The following is a 21,869-nucleotide window of genomic DNA, read 5'->3' as shown; positions in this document are numbered from 1 at the left end:
TTAAACATAAATTTCCAAAATGTCAGCTCCCTTGAGGGAGCTGTTTCCTTCTCCTCTGTGCCTGGTTGAGAGCCGGGTGGTTGCTGTTTGCTCTATTGGAAGCGGCCCTACTTGGATGCAGTCTCTTAGGTGCCTGACAGTTTGGTGGGATGCGGGCGTCCTTGGATTCCTGGAGCCCTCACTGGACTGACTTGTTTGGGGGCATTGCTTTTTTCAGAGTGCTTGCGGTGTGTTTGTGGGGTTTTTGATTGAGTCTGGGGGTTGATTGTTTGGGTATGTTAGGTTGGGGTTTGGTTTCACTGGGGGGGGGGGAATATCTACTATCTATCTACTTGCTTGAATGGTATTCCTTTCTTGAGTCTGGGTGGATTTTAGACTGTATAGTCTTGGGCATGTATGTTTGGCCACTATGTGTGTGTGGATTTTGAGGGCTGCGTGTGAGGTTTGGAGATTGTGCTCGGCTGGGCTTTTTGGAGGGTTCTGGTGGTTTCTGGAGGCCTTTTAGTGATGATGCGCCTTGGTCTCCACTCTTGTTTTGGTTTTCTTGAAGCTTTGGGATTTTATTGGGGGGCCTGGTGGGTGAGTAGAATGGCTGGTTCAGTGCGTGTGCGATTCTTGTCTTAGATTTGCTTCTGGTTGCGAGTGTCAGGTGGGTGGGGTTGGGGGAACGAGAGGCCATGTTCACGTCATAGTGTGACTCCCTCTCCGCTCCACGATCGTGGGACGGGGTGTGCGATTGTGGTTGGGCTTATGGGGGGATTGGTTTGGGCGGGTGAGGGTGGAGCATGGGTGGGAGTGGGTTGGGTTTTGGAGGAGTCCTCCTTCAATATATGTATTCAGTTTCTTTGGATGCCCCCTTTCCCCATTACTTTTTCTACTTTCTTTAGAATCGTTGCTTTGCTGAGGTTCAGGGCCTTCGTGTTGATGGGGTAGAGTTAAAGACCCTAGCCTATGCAGATAACGATGTTCTTGATTCTTACTAGGCCTGAAGATTCCTTACCAACGCTGCTTGGGGGGGGGGGGGAGTGTGGGGACTGGGTTCTGTAATATCAAAAGTTGAGCTTGTATGCAGTTCATTTTGTATCTCTGTTTGGTATTCTTGATGAGCGGACTGCTGGGCGCGATGGACCTCAGGTCTGACCCAGTGGAGGCATTTCTTATGTTCAATAAAATATATATGGAAAAAAGTTTCCAAAATGTTTGGCCACGAAGACTGTCTTCAGAGCCTACCTGAAAGATAAGAAGGGGCCTAAGCTTCTTAATAAGAGTGGCAAGTTATTCCAAAGCTCAGTTAGTTTGTAGGAGAAAGAAGGGCTAAATTTCCTGATTGTGTCAAAAGGAGCAGAACAAGCACTTATGGCATACCAGCTGTGTCTATATCTCAAAGAATAGGACAAACTGTGCTAGATGCTTCTGAAGGAAAACATTTTCCTCCCTTATCCCTCTTTGATACTCACATCATCCTTTTCTAACATTCGAAGAATATTTTTGGTTTCCTCTTCCGTCTCTCTTTTCTCTTTCTTTATGTTAATAATATGAGAAGGCCCCAGGTCTGGCATGTCCACAGAGTTACCCCAGCTGCCTGTACAATAACCAAAATGCAGATAATACACTGTGATATGGGGTAGCAATGAACACAAATTCCTACATTCCCTGAAGATGGCACGAATGGTTCACATACCCCGCTTCTGCATCATTTCTGCTGGTCCTTGCTCAAAAATAGAATGAGACTGAATGACCTCTGGTCTTCCTCTGCCACGACCCTGTCCATCTCGTTGCCGGTCTCTTTCTCTGTCCTTCTCTTTCTTGATGGATATTTCCTGTTTTGGCCTATTGAAGCAGAGGAGATACAAGGATAATCTTAAAAATAGGCTTAAAATATTGCCATGGTTCTTCTTACTTGATAATAGTTAACCTCCTGTTGAATTTCTCTTCAAGCATTAGGGCCTCAGAGCTAGCAGACGTCTATAACAGCAGTTCCCAATCTTGGGTCATGATTGGCCATGCCTAAACAATCTTGTATGGCAGCATCAAAATCAGCATGCATGGTCTTAATAGCGGATGAAGACTACAGTAGCATCATCAGCTGTTAATGCAAGTCAACCTGCAGCAGATGCAAAAGAGGAAAGACAAAGCTGGGCTCATATGATTTTTGGAGCTACTAAAATGGATTCACAGCAAGGAAAAAAATTCAGAAGCACTGTCCTACAGGCTTCATGGTACTTGTCTCCCCAAACCTGTTAGAAGAAATACTTGTCGTGATCATGAAGAAAGTACACACAAGTAAATCATGCAACTTACTCTTCTTTGATCTTCCTGCTAATTATATTTGGGGTGAAGGTTTTCTGGAAAAAAAAAAAGGATTTAGATATATGGAATATTGTATCACAGATTTATTTATTTAAAAACTTATATACCACTTTAAACCAAAGTAGTGGAGGGACCATTTCTTATTTATGTTCCTTTACTTAAGCAACAACTGATAAACTAGATGCTAAATTTCATTCTTTGAACCGCTATATTTTCTTTGAAGCACAACAATTAGAATCCTGTATTGCTAATAAGCGAAAATACATTTTATTTTTTCATATACATACCATGTTTCCCCGAAAATAAGACAGTGTCATATTAATTTTGGGTCCAAAAAACGCATTAGGTCTTATTTTCAGGGGATGCCTTATTTTTTTTTTTCATGTACAACAATCATCTCTCCCTTCCTCTCCTCCACCCCAATTCTTCCTCTTTCCTTTCTCCTTTCCCCCTGTCATCAATCCCCTTGTGCAGCATCTTTCTATCCCTCCCAGCCCACTGTGCAGCAGAACCCCACTGACCCTCCCACCATGAGACTGACATACCTCTGCTCCGAGGCCTCTAAAAACAGCAGTGATGGCAGCTGTTTTTGGAGGACTCAGAGCAGAGGTATGTAAGCTGAGCAGGTGTCCTCCAGCTGCATTGCTACCACTAGGGGGTGGAATATTTTCAGTCGCTAAGAACAGGTATGTTCCCTGGAGTCCTGCAGAACTTGCCTGTCCCTCACAATTGAAAATGTGATAGTAAAACAACACCCTCTATTGGTGAGACTGTGAGTGGAGGACTCCTGCTCAGCTTAGAGGGAACAGTGGCATGTCTCACCAGGGTGGGGATTGTTGAATTGACCAGTCCAATTTTTTCGGCAAAGCAGGCAGCACTAATGTCAAGGATGGAGTCGGGGAGTTTACGGGGGAAGGGGCTTTGGGGGGTCAATCTTACCTAGGGCTTATTTTGGGGGTAGGGCTTATATTAGGAGCATCTTTAAAAATCATGCTAGGACTTATTTTAGGGGTAGGTCTTATTTTCAGGGAAACAGGGTAGTTAGTTATAAGAGGGTGTTAAGTACAAAGAATGTATCAAATACAGTGGAAATTTGGTTTACGAGCATAATTCGTTCCAGAAGCATGCTCGTAAATCAAGTTACTCGTATATCAAAGCGAGTTTCTCCATAGGAATGAATGGAAACTCGCTTTGATTCGTTCTACCTCCTCCTCCCCCCACCCCCGCCGAGGCTACCGGCGCTGCTCCATCACCCCCTCCCATCGCTCTAACCGGCATCGCACCCTCCTGTGAACGCCCCACCGTGAGAACCGCATCACACCCCCATGCTGAAAGTGGTATCCGCCCACCCTTCCTCCCAAACATGCTCCTTACCCCATCTGCTGGTTGTGCGACTGAAAGAAATCTCTCGCCTCTTGCATGGGCTGGGCCTTGAGCATCTGCGCATGCTCAAGGCCTTCTGGCTCTCGTTCTCTCCAAGATCTCAGAGAGAACGAGAGCCAGAAGGCCTTGAGCATGCGCAGATGCTCAAGGCCCAGCCCAGGCAAGAGGCGGGAGATTTCTTTCAGTCGCACAACCGGCAGATGGGGTAAGGAGCATGTTTGGGAGGAAGGGCGGACGGATGCCGCTTTCAGCACGGGGATGCGTTGCGGTTCTCGCGGGGGGGGGGGGGGGCGTTCGCGGGAGGGGGTGTGATGCCGGTTAGAGCAGGGGGGGAGGTGCTTGTGTAGCGGAACATGCTCGGTTTGCGAGACAAAAGTTTGCTAAGTGTTTTTTGCTTATTTTGTTTTTTGCTTATACTCGCAAACTGGGTTACTCGCAAACCAAGGTTCCATTGTACATGTTTTAAAAGGGTATTAACAATAAATTCTGACATGAATCCTGTAGGATATACATAACTCTACAAGAAGCTCCTGAAGAAGCTGTGAGTGAAATGGTGGCCCTGTTGAGCTGAGAGAACTTTTTTTTTTTTTTTTTACAACTAAGTGCTTTTTCCTTATTGATTTAGAACTTGGAGTAGAATCATTCTAAGTCTAGTGCCTTTTTCAGTGATGCGTTGTATACATTTGAGCCCTTAGTGCAGGGGTGTCAAATGTTGATCCTAGAGAGCTGCAATCCAATTGGGCTTTCCGGATTTTCCCATTGTATATGCATGAGATCTATTAGCATACAATCAAAGCAGTGCATGCAAATAGATCTCATGCATATTCATTGGGGAAATCCTGAAAACCCAATTGGACTGCCGTCCCTAGAGGACCAACATTTGACACCCCTGCATTAGTGCCACAAATGAGCATGCTAGTAGATTTTGAAGTGCTTTTCTAGAAGTGGTCTAGTGGTTAGAACCACTGTCTCTGCACCCTGAGATTGCAGGTTCAATTCCTGTTGCTCCTTGTGACCCTGGGCAAGTCACTTAACTCTCCGCTGGTACAGTAGATTGTGAGCCCACTGGGACAGAAAGGGAAAATACTTAAGAGTACTTGATAGTAAAAACCGCCTTGATAGTCTTGCAAAGGGCTGTATATAAGTACCTTAATAAACATATTATTAAAGTCTAGGATAAGGGTTTTTGACAACAAAAAAAGTATTTGGTCCACATACCTACTACCCTTGAAAGTAGTATCTGTAAATCAAAACTTAATGAAACATCTGTTTAAAGATGTACTTAGTTTCTTTATCATTTAGGAATAATCAATGTTTTATTAGTTACTGTATGCATATAAGCTCTTTGTAATGATGATATTATACAAGTCTGTGTAAATTGTATGCAACCCATTATTCGCCTAGAACTAGAGAATGACACGGTGACGGTTTACCCGCGGCCACCGCATTTAAGCCGCGGGTCACCGCCGAAAACGGGGAAGAAAACTAGCAGTCGCTGCGGTGACGGGGACAAGGCCATTCACCGACCGCGGAAACGGTGAACAGGTTTGTCCCCGCGGGCCAATGTACCCCCTTCTAGGAACCGCTATTTACCTGTGTTTCACCGTGCTCCTCATTTGTCAGATCAACCCTTCCTGCCAATCGCAGCAGAAGGGTACCCAACCCCTCCTTCCGGTCCTCCCAATGGCCTCCCCTAAGATCGCCGGCAGGAGGGTACCCAACCCCTCCTGCTGGACCCCCCCCCCCCCAACGAACCCTCCCACCCCGGAACCCCCTTAGTCTTACTTTCCAAGTTGGACCGGACAGCTCCTCGCTCGTCTGGCCAGCAGGCCTGCCTCCGTCCAAATGAGGCGGGCCCGCCCCTCCCCTCCCCTGCCTCCCAATGGCCTCCCCTAAGATCGCCGGCAGGAGGGTACCCAACCCCTCCTGCTGGACCCCCCCCCAACGAACCCTCCCACCCCGGAACCCCCTTAGTCTTACTTTCCAAGTTGGACCGGACAGCTCCTCGCTCGTCTGGCCAGCAGGCCTGCCTCCGTCCAAATGAGGCGGGCCCGCCCCTCCCCTCCCCTGCCTAACCCACAGGATCCTAGGGCCTGATTGGCCCAAGCACCTAAGGCCCCTCCTATAGCGGGAGTGGCTTTAGGTGCCTAGACCAATCAGGCCCTAGGATCCTGTGGGTTGGGCAGGGTAGGGGCGGGCCCGCCTCATTTGGACGGAGGCAAGCCTGCTGGCCATACGTGTGAGGAGCCGTCCGGTCCAACTTGGAAAGTAAGACTAAGGGGGTTCCGGGGTGGGAGGGTTCGTTGGGGGGGGGGGTCCAGCAGGAGGGGTTGGGTACCCTCCTGCCGGCGATCTTAGGGGAGGCCATTGGGAGGACCGGCAGGAGGGGTTGGGTACCCTTCTGCTGCGATTGTCGGGAGGGCCGTTGGGGGGGTCTACAGGAGGGGTTGGGTGCCCTCCTGCCGTGATCGCTGGGGGGAGGGGAGACTTGCAGCCGTAGCCGCGGTCACTATGCTAATCACGGCAGCATTTAAAGTACATGTCGTGTTTGTTTTTGCATTGCTAGCCCCAGGGGTGGTGGAAGATTAGTGATTGAAAAACTGTATGAAAAATAACTATTTTAAATTTAGTGATCAAAATGTGTCAGTTTTGAGAATTTTTATTAATTAATTTTTTCTCTGCGTGTTTTGTTTTTGTATAGTTATTAACTAATATTTAACTAAGTTTTAAAGAATGTTTCCTTTATATGTAAATAAAGAAAAGTGAATGGGATTGCAGTGGCGGTGACGGGGCGGTGAATGGGGTGGCAGTGGCGGTGACGGGGCGGTGAAGAGGATGGTGAGACGGGGACGGGGCGGTGACGGGGATGGTGAGACGGGGACGGGGCGGTGACGGGGATGGTGAGACGGGGACGGGGACCAATTTTTTCACCGTGCCATTCTCTACCTAGAACTTCACTCTGCTAGGATTCAGCAGGATATAATAAGATCACACATAACATAACTGGGGACATTTGAAGTATTTTCCTCCAAAATATTTATTAAATAAAAAAGGTTCAATTGAATGAATGATTATTTTAGTAGTTAATAGTTGTTCTGGTTTGTTTGGATTTTTTTCCACATGGGTACAATACTGAACAAGTGATTCTTTAACTTATAAGGTAGAAAAAAAAAGAGACAAGCACAAAATTGTGAGACAGTTAAGTTTCTGATTGTTTCTTATGTACTTTCCAAGATTAATTCTCTCTCTTCCCCAAAGATGTAGGTTCTATTATTTAAATTTTCCTTATTATCTATTATACTAATTTGTATTGTTAGTTTTTTTTCTTTCTTTGTAAATATAAATATATATATTTTTTTAAACTGCCTTCTGTAAACTCAATGTGCCACTAAGGGCTCCTTTTATGAAGGTGCGCTAGCGTTTTTATAGCGCGCACTAGCCAAACATCTACCGCCTGCTTAAAAGGAGGCGGTAGCGGCTAGCGTGCGCTATTCCGCACGATAAGCCCCTTGCGCACCTTTGTAAAAGGAGATGCCCTAAAACAAGCAACACATTCTGTGCCTTAGAGTCTGCCTCTACTTCTGAGTAATAATGTCAGCCTGACATTACCTGCACAACCATAGGACATTGTACTGCTTCAAACAGGTGGCCAAAGAAAAAGTAAATTTTTTCTTAAAACCGGGACCAACTGTGATTCCAGGGGAGTAGTATACTATATACAATGCCCATGTAAAAAAGTATACATTGGCCAAACGATCCGTAAAATTAAAACACGAATCACAGAACATCTAAGTAACATAAGAACAAATCGGATCACCGCCCCCCTGGTCTCACATTGGGTCGACCAGTCACACACACTTAAAGACTTGAAATACACAGTCTTAATTCAAACACGTAAAAACGAAGGTGATATATCAAGATTCCTAATACAAAAAGAACAACGTCTGATATACAACTGGCACACTTTGGAGCCAATGGGTTTAAATTTAGATATTGAATGGTTAGCAATATAGTTTTTGAGAATAACCATTTGATGTTGTGCCTACTTCCGGCTGTCGAGTTCATCACCAGTTCCGGCTACCCAATATAAATAGCGCGCTTCTAGCAGCGAGGTTCAGTCGGCCCATCCACTTTGACTGTTCCTGTACTCAGTGAGCCTTCACCAGGTAATATTTGAACTTAAGAGATTAAAGGGCTCTTTACGAACTTAATAGTGTTTAGATTTTAAGTAACTATTATTTAACATGTATAGCTGAGTTGACACACACTGTTTGTTTGATTTCTTCTTAGTGTCCCTCCCTGACGAAGAGACGAAATCCGGGTCGGAGGGACGGGAATTTAATCAGATAAGAAAAAACATTCAGGATTTTACTGAAGCACTTATATTTTTTATTTTAATAAGTCACCAATGAGAGTCAACATCATTAATTGCTCCCTAATTAAGATAAGTACAACAAGCTGGATACATTTATCAGATAGGTTTTAGACACGCTTTAATACATAGGGAGGGCAGGGGACTTGTGAAGGCGATGATGGTCCCCTTGTAAACCTCATTGTAGTGACATCACTATTATATGGGTTTCTTGGTCTGAGCACTTCACAAATATTTTAAATAATGTATTTTGCACAATTATAATTGGAAAAATTTCTAATAGGAGTATAGCTGTGATTATAAGATTATATAACAAAGAAAAAGTGAAACATTCCAAGAATCGAGAGAGATTTCTGATACCCATGCTAGTAGTATATGACAGAAATACTGTAATTTAGTTTGAGTACAGGCAGGTCCACAGGGGAAAATACAAAGAATAATGCAGGATATATAGCGAATGCACTTGCCTTTTTCACACCTCCAAGAGTAAGATCTCGAGAGCGAATGGAGGGCAGGCGCCCGGGGGTGATGGGAGTAGAAGGCCTTCGCCCGACCAGGCCACGTGTCCCCGTCGCCGAAGACCGGGGACCTCCGGGAGCGCCAGAATCATGGAACGATCCTCCCTCTGACATGTTTTCCTTCGGACCTGCCGTTACCAGAAAAGAAACATCGCTTACTGTACGTCACTTGAGTCAAGTTTCAGAGCCCCCGTATCCGAGCCAGCCCGAATCCTTTTGTGCTAAGGTGTCGTCCCATGACACGCCTTCTGCCAGCCCTCCCTAAATAGGCTTCTTTTCATCCCCGCTCACCTAGCAAACGTATTTTTCTTACATCCCCTGTTGCCTCTCACTAGCAAAGCTTTAGAGATATCGAGCCACAAGCTTAAGGCGTGCGACACGTGCATCTGACCGTCTTCGCATGCATTCAGGAGCAGTGGTCCCCTTCTATACTACCCCCCCCCCCCGGTCTCTCCGTCTCTTCCCCTGTCCGCAAACCGGCACAATCCCCGCCAACTTCTCCCTAATCCTACCTTCAAACTCATGCCTTAGCTCGCCCGCCCCCTTTGACGCAACTTCTCGCGCTCGGTGGCGTTCCGGCCTGCCGGAAACAGGAAGTTGCGTCAGTTGGGAGGAGGGGCAGGACCCGGAGAAAGGGAGTGATGATGCTGCCAACAACAAAAAGTCAGGGTTACACTTGTAGAAAAACAAGCAAATGAAAGAAATTAGCCCGTTGTTGTAAAATTACTTTCTATACGTATTCGTTTTGGCAATATATGTTAGGCTAATAAGAGTTATCTGAATCTGTAGAGGATGGTCCTCCTTTCTTGGTGAGAGAGGAGCTCCATGAATATAACAGCTGCCCTAGTCTAGTGCATGATGTGGCATGGGGAACTAGGCAAAGTAGTCTCTGAGATGGAACAGCTTCACATTTATTTAATAAAACTAGGCAAAATGTTGCTGAGCCTTAAATAACTGAACACAGAGATGAATTTAAAGAGACCTGAAACTTTTTATTATCCCATTTGACCAGGAGTTCTCAGCCCTGTTCTTAGGACAGACCCACCAGCCAAGCAGGTTTTCAGGATACCCATAATTAATATGTATTAACCTAAAGCCTAAGCTTGGTGTTTTTTTTTTTTAATTTAATTAAATAGCTGCCTATTAGATTACTCAAACTTTAAAAACAGCTATTACATATTTAATACAAACAAGTATTATTTTAATTCAGTTATTTTAATATTATCAACCACAATCCATTTCATATTCATTACATAATTCTTTCACAAGTTACCAATAATTAATTTATAAATATTATAATAATTTAGTTAGTGAACCTAATTCCCATCAACTCACTTTCACTTTTCAACATTCACACACATACTACAGTCATTCTTTTATCCAAAAATGGATCTTAGTTCATTAGTCCATAATCATCAAATCAGAGAGGCTTCAACCCGGAGGTTCTTTCTTAGGCACATCCAGCAGACCCCTCTGATAATAATATAACAGTTTATATACCGCAGGACTGTCCTCACAATGATCCTGTTCTTTAATTTGCAAACCATTCAGCCCAACGCAAGGTTGTGTTTTGCCGCATGGTGTCTTCTGTTGCTGCTTATGTTTGCAAGGCTCACCAACTTCAAAACCTCACCAGTAAACTAAGCATGACTCAAGTAGGGACCCAGGGTTTGGCACAATCCAGGATCAGCTGACAAGTAGGAAACACTCCGTCTACCAGGAAATTCAAACTGCATCAATTAATATGTATGAGATAAAAATGCATGCAAATTTATCTTTTTTAATGCATGTTCATTGTGGGCATCCTGAAAACCTGACTGGGATGAGAATGACTGCGTTAATCAAGGGTGATAGGCGGATAGGAAACAGAGTGGGGGTAAATGGACAATACTTGGACTGGAAAAGCATCACAAGTGGAGTGCCGCAGGGTTCGGTGCTTGTGCCCATGCTCTTCAACATATTTATAAACAACCTGGAAATTGGTACGACGAGTGAGGTAATTAAATTTGTGGATGATACAAAGTTATTCAGAGTAGTGAGGACACAGAAGGATTACAAGGACCTACAACGAGACATAAACGTACTTGAGGAATGGGCCCCGAAATGGCAAATGAGGTTCAACGTGGATAAGTGCAAGGTGATGCATGTCGGTAACAAAAATCATATGCACAAATACAGGATGTCCGGTGCTGTACTTGGAGAGACCTCCCAGGAAAGAGACTTGGGAGTACTGTTCGACAAGTCAATGAAGCCGTCCGCGCAATGCGCAGTGGCAGCGAAAAGGGCGAATAGAATGCTAGGAATGATTAAGAAGGGGGGTCACAAACAGATCAGAGAAGGTTATCATGCCGCTGTATCGGGCCATGGTGCACACCCACCTGGAATTCTGCGTCCAACACTGGTCGCCATACATGAAAAAGGACATAATACTACTCGAAAGAGTCCAGAGAAGAGCGACAAAAATGGTTAAGGGACTGGAGGGGTTGCCGTACAATGAGAGGCTAGAGAAACTGGGCCTCTTCTCCCTTGAAAAGAAGACTGAGAGGGGACATGATTGAAACATTCAAGATATTGAAGGGAATAGACTTAGTAGAGAGATTGTTCACCCTCTCCAAGGTGGAGAGAACGAGAGGGCACTCTCTAAAGTTAAAAGGGGATAGATTCCGTACAAACGTAAGGAAGTTCTTCTTCACCCAGAGAGTGGTAGAAATATGGAACACTCTTCCAGAGGCTGTTATAGGGAAAAGCACCCTTCAGGGATTCAAGAAAAGGTTAGATAAGTTCCTGCTGAACCAGAACGTTTGCAGGTAAGGCTAGACTCAAATAGGACATTGGTGTTTGACCTAAGGATGCCACATGAGCAGACTGCTAGGCATGATGGACGACTGGTCTGACCCAGCTGTCTTCCCCATGCCCTTTCAGTGTCCTTCTCCACCCTCTGTCTTCCACATTTGCTTTCAGTGTCCTTCTCCCCATATCCTTTCAGGGTCCTTCTCCCACCTCTGTCTTCCCCATGTGCTTTCAGCGGCAATTCTTATGATCCTGGAGTACCCTCTTGCCAGTCATGTTTTCAGGATATCCACAAAGAATATGCATGAGACAGATTTGCATATGCTTCTTACATTGTATGCAACTCTGACAAGGGGGTACTCCAGGATTTACTTGAGAAACACTACATTAGTAGACCAATCACACCAATGATTCATGTTCCTTCATGACCAACAGATGAAAATGTAGAATCTGAACTTTTCCAGTGACATCACCAGTATGAGGGCTGGTGCTTACTGGAATCCTTTAGAATTTCTCTACCTCCAGCAGATGGTAAGGTTGGGTTGGTGCTGTTGATACTGTTTCCCAAGTTGGTTCTAGAGTACCCTTTTGCAAATCAGGTTTTCAGGATTGCCTACGAGTCTTTCATGTATATTCATATTGGATATCCTGAAAACCTGACTGGTAAGGGGACACTCCAGTTCCGACTTGGGAAACACTGCTGTAGATAGGTAAGTCTTATACCTTGGGAAGCAGTTCACAGCCTGCGTCCCTTGATGTGATCTATATGCCTTTTGTCCTGGAGGTTTGGACCAAAGTTCTTACCCCGATGGAGCCAGGAGTACTGCTGTCTCCTGCCTCTAACTTCAGCCTATGGGCACTAGCTTGTTAGGCTAGCTGGCAAGGATTCCTGCAGAACCTCAGCCAGTATAGGAAAGGAGTCCATCAGGTCGATTGCTTTGGAGATAGTAATCCAGAAGTGGTCATGGCTCCTTAACTGGACAGGGGATACACCCTTTTGGGCACAGCTAAGTAAATTTCCCTTTCAGGGATGCCTTCTCTTTGAGAAAGACTTAGAGAAGATGGTGAAATCTGGGCAAGGTGAAGCTTCACTCAGCAGCTGCTACAGGACCAGCCAAAGGCTTTGGCTCATCCTGGGCTTGACATGTTATGACCTCGAGATTGGGGGAGATTTCATCAGGATAGTATGCTGGGATGTGGCTCTTCTGTCCCCAAGGGCATTAAGGGTCAATCCATTTCCAGGTGTGAGAAGGCTCAGGGACTTTGGGCCCTCCCTGAACCATCCCCTCCAGGAGTTCCCAGCAGTCTTTAGGCCTACCCCTCAATGGTGGGGTTGAGTAGCAGGTTGCACTTCTTCAAAGCAAGAAACCAGAAAGAGAATCAGTTGGACTGCTAGGTGATCGAGGGATAAATGGGACTCTCAGGGAAGACAAAACCATAGTGGAGAGATTAAATGAATTCTTTGCTTCAGTCTTCACCAAGGAAGATGTCAGGGAGTTACCAGAGCTAGAAATGGTGTTCAATTTTGATGAATCAGAGAAACTCAAACAAATTTTTGTAACACTGGAAGATGAACCAGAGGGCAATTGCTGAAGTTAAAAGGGAATAGATTCCATACAAAAGTAAGGAAGTTCTTTTTCACCCATAGAGTGGTAGAAATCTGGAACGCTCTTCCAGCAGCTGTTATAAGGGGAAGCACCCTTCAAGGATTCAAGAAACGGTTGGAAAAGTTCCTGCTGGAACAGAACATACGCAGGTAAGGCTAGACTCAAATAGGGCACTGGTCTTTGACCTAAGGACCGCGTGAGCAGACTGCTGGGCACGATGGACCACTGGTCTGACTCAGCAGTGGCAAATCTTATGTTCTTATGTAATGGATCAATGATTAACCATTCCCTTAACTGTATCCATGACATCCTGTTTGTCTGTCTTGTCTGTTTAGATTGTAAGATCTTTCAAGCAGGGACTGTCTTCTTTGTAACTCTGTATAGTGCTGCATACGTCTGGTAGTGCTATAGAAATAATTAACAGTAGTAGTAGCAGCAGTAATTTGACAAATTGAACAGTAGCAAATCACCTGGACTGGATGATATACATCCCACAGTGCTGCTAAAATTAAAAAATGAACTTGCAGAGCTACTGTTAGTAATTTGTCATTTTTCTTTACTTTTCAAACAATTTTATTGATGACATCTATTATGTTATGTTACAATGGGACAATATATAACAGTAACATTCAGGTCAGTCAAAACATATTGCAACCAAGATTCACTATCAAAGATAAGAAATACAATTCATCGTCAACCATTTTAACTATGTTGCACCCCCCCCAGACCCCATTCCCCACTACTACCCTTGGGCATCTCTCCCGCTGCCAAGGTATGTGTTGGTTGGCGGTGGGAGATATTGGACATCTCTCCCGCTGTTGGGGTTTTTTTTGCGTTTATTCTGCGCCATGTACCCATCACTATCACCAGTGATGGGCACATGCAAATTTAGCGAGTCTTCCGTACTCTCCGCCAACCCCATTTGTATATACATTTTTTGGAGAATGACTCGCTTTTTTAAATCGCTACTATAACGGCTGCGACAGCAGCCCATCAGTTTTTGATAATCTAGCCCTGAGTGTAGTGGAAAGGATAGATGTGAATCGCTTGTTTACTCTTTCCAAAAATGCTAGGACTAGGGGGCATATGATGAAACTACTAAGTAGTAGATTTAAAACAAACTGGAGAAAATATTTCTTCACACAATGTGTAATTAAACTCTGGAATTCGTTGCCGGAGAATGGCATGGCAATGAACACATTGCTTTTATTTAATGAAAATTTAATTACATTATTATGTATTGACTTAATATCTCACTTTTACCAATTAAGGATCTCAGAGCTAGATTCTTAAAAAAAACACTTAAAAAATCGATGGGCTGCTATCGCAGCCATCACAGTATCGATTTTAAAAAAGCGAGTCATTCTCTAAAAAATGCTCATGCAAATGAAGTTGGCGGAGTACCTGAAAACTTGGCTCTTTTCAAAAATCTAACACCTCCCGCTCTCTGGTACCCTTGTCCCTCTCTATCTTTTTAGTTCCTTTCCTATAACCCTTCATTGGAGTTCCTTTCTATCCTAACTCTGTAAACCGTGCCAAGCTCTATGCTTGCAGAGATGGCGCGGTATACAAACCTAAGGTTTAGTTTAGTTTAGTTTAGTAGCAAAGACTCGCTGGTGATAGTGATGGACACATGCACAGAATAAATGTCCCAAAAAAACAACAACAGCAGGAGAGATGCCCAATCTCTCTCACCGCCAACCAACACAGCGCCTACATAGGTATCGTTAAGCATCCTAGACATAGGTGCTGCTCCATTAGGCCAGCTTTTCACTCACCTAGTTTGGCGGTGCCTATGTTGGACATTTAATGATGCCTAATTCAACCAAGCCTATTCTCTGCCCATAACCATGCCTACTTTCTAACATAGGTGTTGTTAGGCATCATTAGGCATGGAAGGCCATCTCCACTTAGGCATCGCTAGGCATCCTTTGAGTTTGGCATCAAACTCTGAAATTGCTTAATTAATTTTTTTTGATTGGCTGATAACTGGCATGGTCAGTTACCATGCTGATTAAGCCAATTCAAAAATGTAAGTTCAGGATCCGCACTAAACTTAGGCATCGCTAGGCAGTCGCAATTAGTGTGCCTAGTGGCACCTAATATAGGCGTGTTGTTTATAGAATAGAATATAGCTCTAACGGCCTAGTGCTTAGAACCAGTGGCGTAGCGAGATTATGAGGCACCTGGGGTTGTGGCCCCCCCCCGCTCCTTCCCTACTCCCACACCACAATCATGCCCTCCCTTCCCCTGTATCTCTTTAAATCTTTGCCAGCACAAGCAGCTTCTCCTGCCTGCTTCTCACACCAAAGTTGGGTTTCCCTATGACATCACTTCCTGTTTCATGATCCAGAAGGGGAGCCAAGCAGGCGTGAACAGCAGGCTTGAGAAGCTGCTTGCACTGGAGGAGATTTAAAGAGGTGCTGGAGGACATGAGCATGCTGTGTGGGGTGGGGAGGGCATAGAAGAGCCAGCGCCCCTACCAAAATGACACCCACCCTGAGGTTGTGGGTTCAAGCCCCACACCATTCTCTGTGACCCTGGGCAAGTCACCCAAAATCTCTGTTGCCCTAGGCATAATAGTTAGATTGTGAGCCCGCAAGGACAGATAGGAAGAAATACTTGAATGTAAACTACTTCAAATAGAAGTGGTTTATAAGAATTGTAAATAATAATAATAATAAAGTGGAATCACACTTACTAGCAGGATACAAACTCTATCCTATCTTATTAATTCTGCACTAATCAATGTTTTTTGTATTAATACTACCCCCTCCCCCACCCCTGTTTTATCAAGCTGCACTAGAGATTTTAGGTATAGGCCGGCGAGGTAAGTGCTCTGACACTCATAGGAATTCTATGAGTGTCAGAGCATTTACTGCGCCAGCTCATGCTAAAAGTCTCTAGCGCAGCTTGATAAATGGGGCCCTACATTTGCAAAATATTTTTGGTATTAAAAGAGGCTGTTAATCTCAATTCTACTTGCAACTGAATCTCAGTTCTCCCTGTTGCCAAACGCAGCCGACAGGGAAGCCCTTGCTCACCACTGGTAGTACACATGCACATTTTTTACTTGTACCTTTTATTTATTTATTTACTCTTTTGCATCTTCTAGCAATAGACATGGAAATACACAGCTGCAAAGAGCAGTCCCTGAGGGAGCCGTGAATGACACCGCACTAGAAAAGAAGTACTATAATTTCAAAGGAGATTTTATCTCCTCTCTCAGCTTAAGATTCAGCTTCAGCTCTTTCATCTTCCTTCTCTTGTCAGATTCAAGCCTGCTCTTGTGCACGAGGCACCAGGTGAACTTGGGATCCTTCTCTAGCATCAGATATCTCTGAGTCTCACTCAAAGAGCCAAGTAAGATCACCTCTCCCCGTGACACTTTAGTCTTCTGGATCCCTGAATTCCCAGATCCATATTATTCCCCTCTAGTAGATGGAAGTCAGGAGCTCCTATGCATGTACTGAAAGTGTAGCCAAGGAGAGGTGTCCAGTAGCAGGGAGCAATTGACCTGTCTGTCACTGCACTGGAATATCTCTAGAAGGGTCTGCTTTAGGGCTGCAGAGGATAAACTTAGTTCCCCATCTCCAGTACCAAAGAGAACTCTGCCCTCCTTGTGGAATCTCTTGGAATTATAATCTCAGCAGGAAGAAGGATAAGACAGTGGGAGTATACATGTGTCTAAAGGTACAAGTGTGAGCAGGTGTTTATAATACATCAATGAATATATACATTTTTTTTCTAGAAATATGTACCTAGATGAACCTGTGAAGAGAACCTGTGAAGAGACAGATTATATGTTACTAAATGGGAGTAGCTTACATGGCTGCTGTATGTATATGTAAGCTTGACATAAGCACTTTAGGAATGGCAGATGTGAGGGTGGTGATGCAAAGCAAGGCTGAGATGCATTGGCAGAGTTGTGAGAGAGGTACTACACAAGAGCGCTATAGGGCATGAGGCATTATAGGGTTGTCACTAATGGAATAGTAGGAAGTGCTGCGAGGGTGGAGGTGGGGGGATGAGAGATCTCAATATTGGAATAGCAGAGTGTGCTACAGGGGAGGATTATGGTGTTTTGACAGAGTTGTGAGTGGGGTTTCAGTACTGGACTGGGATTATGCAAGAGAGGACTGATGCACATCGCAGAGTTGAGGGTGGGGTCTCCATACTAGACTATCAGGATGCTGCAGGGCAAGAGTGAGGTACACTGGTAAAGCCAGGGCAGGATTAATTCATCAAGGGCCCCTAGGTACACTGGGCCCCCCTGCCCCGCCCCACCCCACCATGCGTCCAGGTGGAAACAGGAAGCTGCGTCAGAGGGAAGCTTTGGGCAAGTAGCACCGTTGCCTTTCTTACCCGCGTTGCTTGCTTGTCTTACTTTCCATCGATGGGGGGGCGCCGCATTGCCGATCAATGCTGGAGGGGCCCATCGCCGTTTGGAAAAAACAATGTTGATGCCCTCCTTCATCAGACCCCCCCTGACCATTTTGGGCCCTAGGCATGTGCCTACTTAGCCTATTGGTTAATCCTGCCCTGGGTAAAGCTTTGCAAGGAAGTCTCTGTACATGAATATCAGGAGTGCTGTAGGTCAGGTGTCAGATGCATTCCTAGACTGGGGTGTGAGAATCTCAGTCCTGGAACAGAGGGTGTTGCAGGGCAGGAATGAGGCGGGTGTCTGAGTCTCAATACTAGAATAGCAGGTGAGGTATATTGGTAGAGGTTTGTGGAGGGTTCTCAATGTTGCATTATCGAGGGGGAGGGGAGGTTGCTGCTGGGCAGGAATGAGCAGCACTATAAACCTGTATGCATGTGGGGGAAGGAGGAGGCAGGGGTCTTAGTACTGGCTTGGTAGAGGGGGACTGCTGTACTGTACATGTTATGGCAACTTTCTTTTCATTCAGCTGCAGTAGCTGTAGCGTTGCTATTACACAGTTAAATCCTGATGCATCATGTTTTGAATAAGGTGGTGTGTGGGCTGCTTGTTCTGAGGCTCTAGATAAAAGCTTCTACTTCATAGATACAAAAGAATTCATCAAGAGAAAAGCTGAACCGCAAGAAGCAGAAGGTGGTGAGTAATGCGACCTGGGCTTTAGCAGCCAAAAAAAATTAGGAACTGGGAAAAGAGGGGAATGGAGGATGGGGGAACTAGAAGGAAGGAATGTGGGTAGAGAGAGAGAACAGTTTATATTTGTGGGAGTTATAGAAAGATGAAGAGTCTTTGGGGGGGATGATGCAGAAACAAAAGTTTTGCTCCCCAATATCCAAATAGTATGCAAACAGGTCCAGCACAAATAATATTGCGCACATGGGACATATGGGTCTGTGCTAGCAGCAGCTATATCTTGTGCACCGATTGGCACCTGGAATTGCATGAACAATCACCTGTGCATATGTTGGAACGATATTCTAAGCATAATATTCTTTCAATACTAATGTTTATGCACAGATGCATGCTCATGCAACGCCAAGCGCTGATACAATTTTTGTGCGCACACCCAGCAGTTCCAATACTATTGCTCTATGTTCCAGAATCCCCTCCCAGTTATGCCTTTTATTTTACCCATGCCCTTTATGGAAGCCAGAAAAATCTGGTGGGTCTTATAAGCAGTAAAGAGAAGAAACCGGCATGAAATCCTTACTAACACTGCTTCAGAAGAACGAGCTAATCTTTTACGCCTCCTCAGACCTTGTGTTAAAAGCTCTGCTCAGCCTTTTCGTGGTTCTGCGCATTTCTCTGTATCTGTGCTGTGTGAATTTAAATATGCAAAACTCATTTTTTACGTTGTGTGTCCTCAGAATTGTGCCCTAAAGCCAAGATAACTGGTGTGCAAAGCCTGGGATACTTTATTGCATCAGCCTACCTGAATGTGTGTCGATTGTGTTTCAGTGAGGAAGTATGGTGTGTGCAGTGAAATGAGAGGTGTTAGAGATTGACTGTGTGAGAGTATAATAAATGTATAATTTGGCATCATTAGGACAGGCTGAATCTCTCCTCTTTACATGTATGGACTTCTCTCAGTGGCATGGAGCTGATTGTGAAGCATAAATGAGAACTTATGTATATGTAGGGAATACAGGCAGGCAGGGGGGAGCCTTCAAGAGGGTTGAACATTAATGAGTCACATTGTATGTCATATCATGGTATGTCAAATCATTAATAATTTTATAAATTTTAGGTGATATGACATGTGGGCTGTGCAGCGGAGTTGAGAATTTATAGGAAGAAAACTGGAAGCAGAGGTGCTTTGAAGAGATGGAGTATTGCAGTCAGGGACATTTCTTCTTTAGAGAAATGAAGTTCCTGAGGCTAAGTTAGAATAGATTCTGCTTCTGAAGTAATGTGAGAGGCAGATTTTGCGTAAGCTACAGGGCAGGTTCTGTTGCATCTTGAGAAGAAAGTTCTGCACAGTCTCGGGTGCATATTTTGCAAGCTTATGAAGCAAGTGCTGCAGGTTCCGAGAAAAAGGTGCCAAGTTTCGGAACTCACTAATGACAGTCTTAAAGCTGTAGCACAGGTCAACATCTGCAGTCGAAAGTGTACCGCTTTGTAGGGATTTAGAAGGCAATTTTGTTATTTCATGGAGAAGCTTGTGGGTCCTTAGGTACACTGTTCTCACGGACCTGCAAACTAATTTCCACTGGACTCTCCACAGGGATGCAAACTAGATGTGGTGATGCATGGTCCCACCCCTTTCAGCTGCAGTAAAAAAGTATTTATACTGTTTCAGCCACCAAAGGGGGGGGAAGTAATTTTTGGGCCAGGAAATTTATGAGACTAATGCCTTTGTCACATAGGAAAATTCCTTTCTCTTAAACAGTGTAAAAAAAAATAGTATTTGGAAAGAAATGTGTTCCTTACTTGTCAGGTACTGAAGGCCCATGTTATTACAGATGTACTGTTGGAAGCATCACAAGATGCTTTTTTTTCCTTATGCCAGTCCTGTTATGATTGTTTGAAGAGGTTTGTTAATAAACTAAGTAATCCAGGAAAGAGCAGAGTCTTCCATCTACCTAACGAATCATGAGACTGCTATATTTGGGAGTTGCCTGAGCAACCGCACAAATCTCTAGAGGTGTTTGTGGTTTTATATCATGTACCTACACCCCACAACTTCATGTAGCATGCATTCACCATAGCTTCCTGTAATCTGGGTATACAAAAGCTCCCTCCCTGCCCCTCAAATCCTTAAACTAATACAGCAACACTTTGGGATACAAGGTCACAGCTTTATTAGAGGAATACACTCAATACATTCCTTACTCTGGATCCACACATTACATTCATCTGGAATACCAGCCCTCAGCCCACCATCCCAGCCTAGATGGCATGGTCCTTTCCCATCAGCCCACAGCCCCATGGTTTGAATCTCCACCTGGCCTCCCGGGCAGAGCTGATCTTCAATCTCTTGATCACCTGTACACCACAGTGCAACCCTGGGATCGCTCTGACAAGCTCAATAACTGTTCCATAGTACATTGGTGCTCTTCCCTGCTCCCCTGTAAATCACAGGTAGGGGGACAGGAGCAGGAACAAAAAGAGGTTAAGCCACTTGGCTTGTCCCCTTTTAACCATTACCTGCAGCCCACTTCCAGAGGCCAAAGTCTGCCCTTAACCTTCTCTGGCCAATTGTCTGGCTGCAATAGTAGCTGTCCTTGCTCTTGCCAAGTCAGGAGGGAGAAGGTTGGAAGAAGACCCTGCTTCCTAATCCTCTCTTGGGGACAGGAAGTGACACCAGGTTACCCTTGTCTACCTGTGCACTCCGACCCAGGAGTTTCTATTACATTACCTTTAACAAGCACCATCATTTCCTGTATATGATTAATATCAGCATACCATTGTTTTCTGTCATAAAGCATGTACAAAAATACAGTCATTTGCTATTTATCATATGTGCTATCACTGCCTGCTATAGAGAATGTGCCAGGTTGCTATCACTTACTATCAGAGGGTTTCCAAATCACCATCGCCAATCACATACAGTTTGCCATTACTTTCTGTTATGGACTGTGTACCTTGTCTTTTGGCAGTTAATTCAGAGTTAGCTAGTCTCCTGGAGCCTCTTCAACCAGCACTCCAACTAATGCCTGCTGGCACCACACATACCTCAGTACCATCTGCTGAGAATTTGTCTGTTTTACACCCAGAAATGTGCTCATTGGCACTGCCATCTGCACCACAGCATCTGCTCTGGGAAAGCAGGAGTTTGAATTTTATTAGAGTCAGGAGAAAAATAATTCCACAAAATTCAGTTACAAAGAAAGAAGCCTGAGAAAGAGAGAAGAGAGGAAGGGTGGAGAAATGAAGACGGAGAATAAGAATAGGTGATATCATGAAAAAGAGAGGGAGAAGGCAGAGAGAGGAGTAAGAATGGGATGGAAACTAAGGCCCCCTTTTATCAAGGAAAAGGAGGAAGTGAAAAAGCACCTTGTCAGAGTCCTGGGAAACTGGGACTCTCTGGGCAACCCTTGAGCGGTTGAAGGCTGGCTGCAGCCTAATCCTCAGTAAGCCCACAATGGAGAAAAATGATAATCACAATGCAAGCTCATTTGCGCGTTTTCTTCACTGAGTTTTTTTGCGTTAGTTGGGTCAGACAGCAGAAATAGCCATGGATGTTGCAAACTTTGTTCGCCGGTTTCTAAGCAGACCTACAGCTGTGCAACCAATACTGCAGCAAATCTTAAGATTACATTATATTAAATTAGTGATTTTTATTCCACCATTACCTTGCGATTCAAGGCGGATCACAGAAGAGGATTTCTGGACATGTCCAGAGGTGTTACAGAGTAGAGCAGGTTGCTTCAGAGGACTGAATTGTTTCATACGGTGTTAGTCTTCATAGATTTCTTGAATAGCAGGGTTTTTATTTCTTTTCTGAAAGT

General features: G+C 44.6%; 2 protein-coding genes across 5 annotated transcripts in view; one reads left to right on the top strand and one right to left on the bottom strand.

Annotated features, from left to right (window-relative positions):
- POLR3D (RNA polymerase III subunit D) overlaps positions 1 to 9,245 on the bottom strand; it is a 31,527-nt gene extending 22,282 nt beyond the window's left edge. The window contains exons 1-5 of one of the 2 annotated variants that reach the window (XM_033948748.1): positions 9,096 to 9,245; positions 8,533 to 8,711; positions 2,302 to 2,345; positions 1,682 to 1,830; positions 1,458 to 1,582 (exon numbers count right to left, since the gene is read on the bottom strand). In XM_033948748.1, the coding sequence (XP_033804639.1) occupies positions 1,458 to 1,582; positions 1,682 to 1,830; positions 2,302 to 2,345; positions 8,533 to 8,697 (483 nt within the window). In that variant the 5' untranslated portion in view covers positions 8,698 to 8,711; positions 9,096 to 9,245. Of the gene's footprint in view, positions 1 to 1,457; positions 1,583 to 1,681; positions 1,831 to 2,301; positions 2,346 to 8,532; positions 8,712 to 8,874; positions 9,035 to 9,095 lie in introns of those variants that run through there. The other variant, XM_033948747.1, reaches the window with a different exon arrangement.
- Positions 9,173 to 21,869, top strand: part of PHYHIP (phytanoyl-CoA 2-hydroxylase interacting protein) — a 30,548-nt gene continuing 17,851 nt past the window's right edge. The window contains exons 1-2 of one of the 3 annotated variants that reach the window (XM_033948751.1): positions 9,173 to 9,246; positions 13,022 to 13,129. The gene's annotated coding sequence lies outside the window, so the exon portion shown is untranslated. Of the gene's footprint in view, positions 9,247 to 13,021; positions 13,130 to 17,611; positions 17,690 to 17,814; positions 18,058 to 21,869 lie in introns of those variants that run through there. The other 2 variants (XM_033948752.1, XM_033948749.1) reach the window with 2 other exon arrangements.

Source organism: Geotrypetes seraphini, chromosome 6, assembly GCF_902459505.1.
Source record: "Geotrypetes seraphini chromosome 6, aGeoSer1.1, whole genome shotgun sequence".
Lineage (NCBI taxonomy): Eukaryota > Metazoa > Chordata > Amphibia > Gymnophiona > Dermophiidae > Geotrypetes > Geotrypetes seraphini.
Note: the sequence above shows the minus strand (reverse complement) of the source record. Positions and strands in the feature narration are given on the sequence as shown.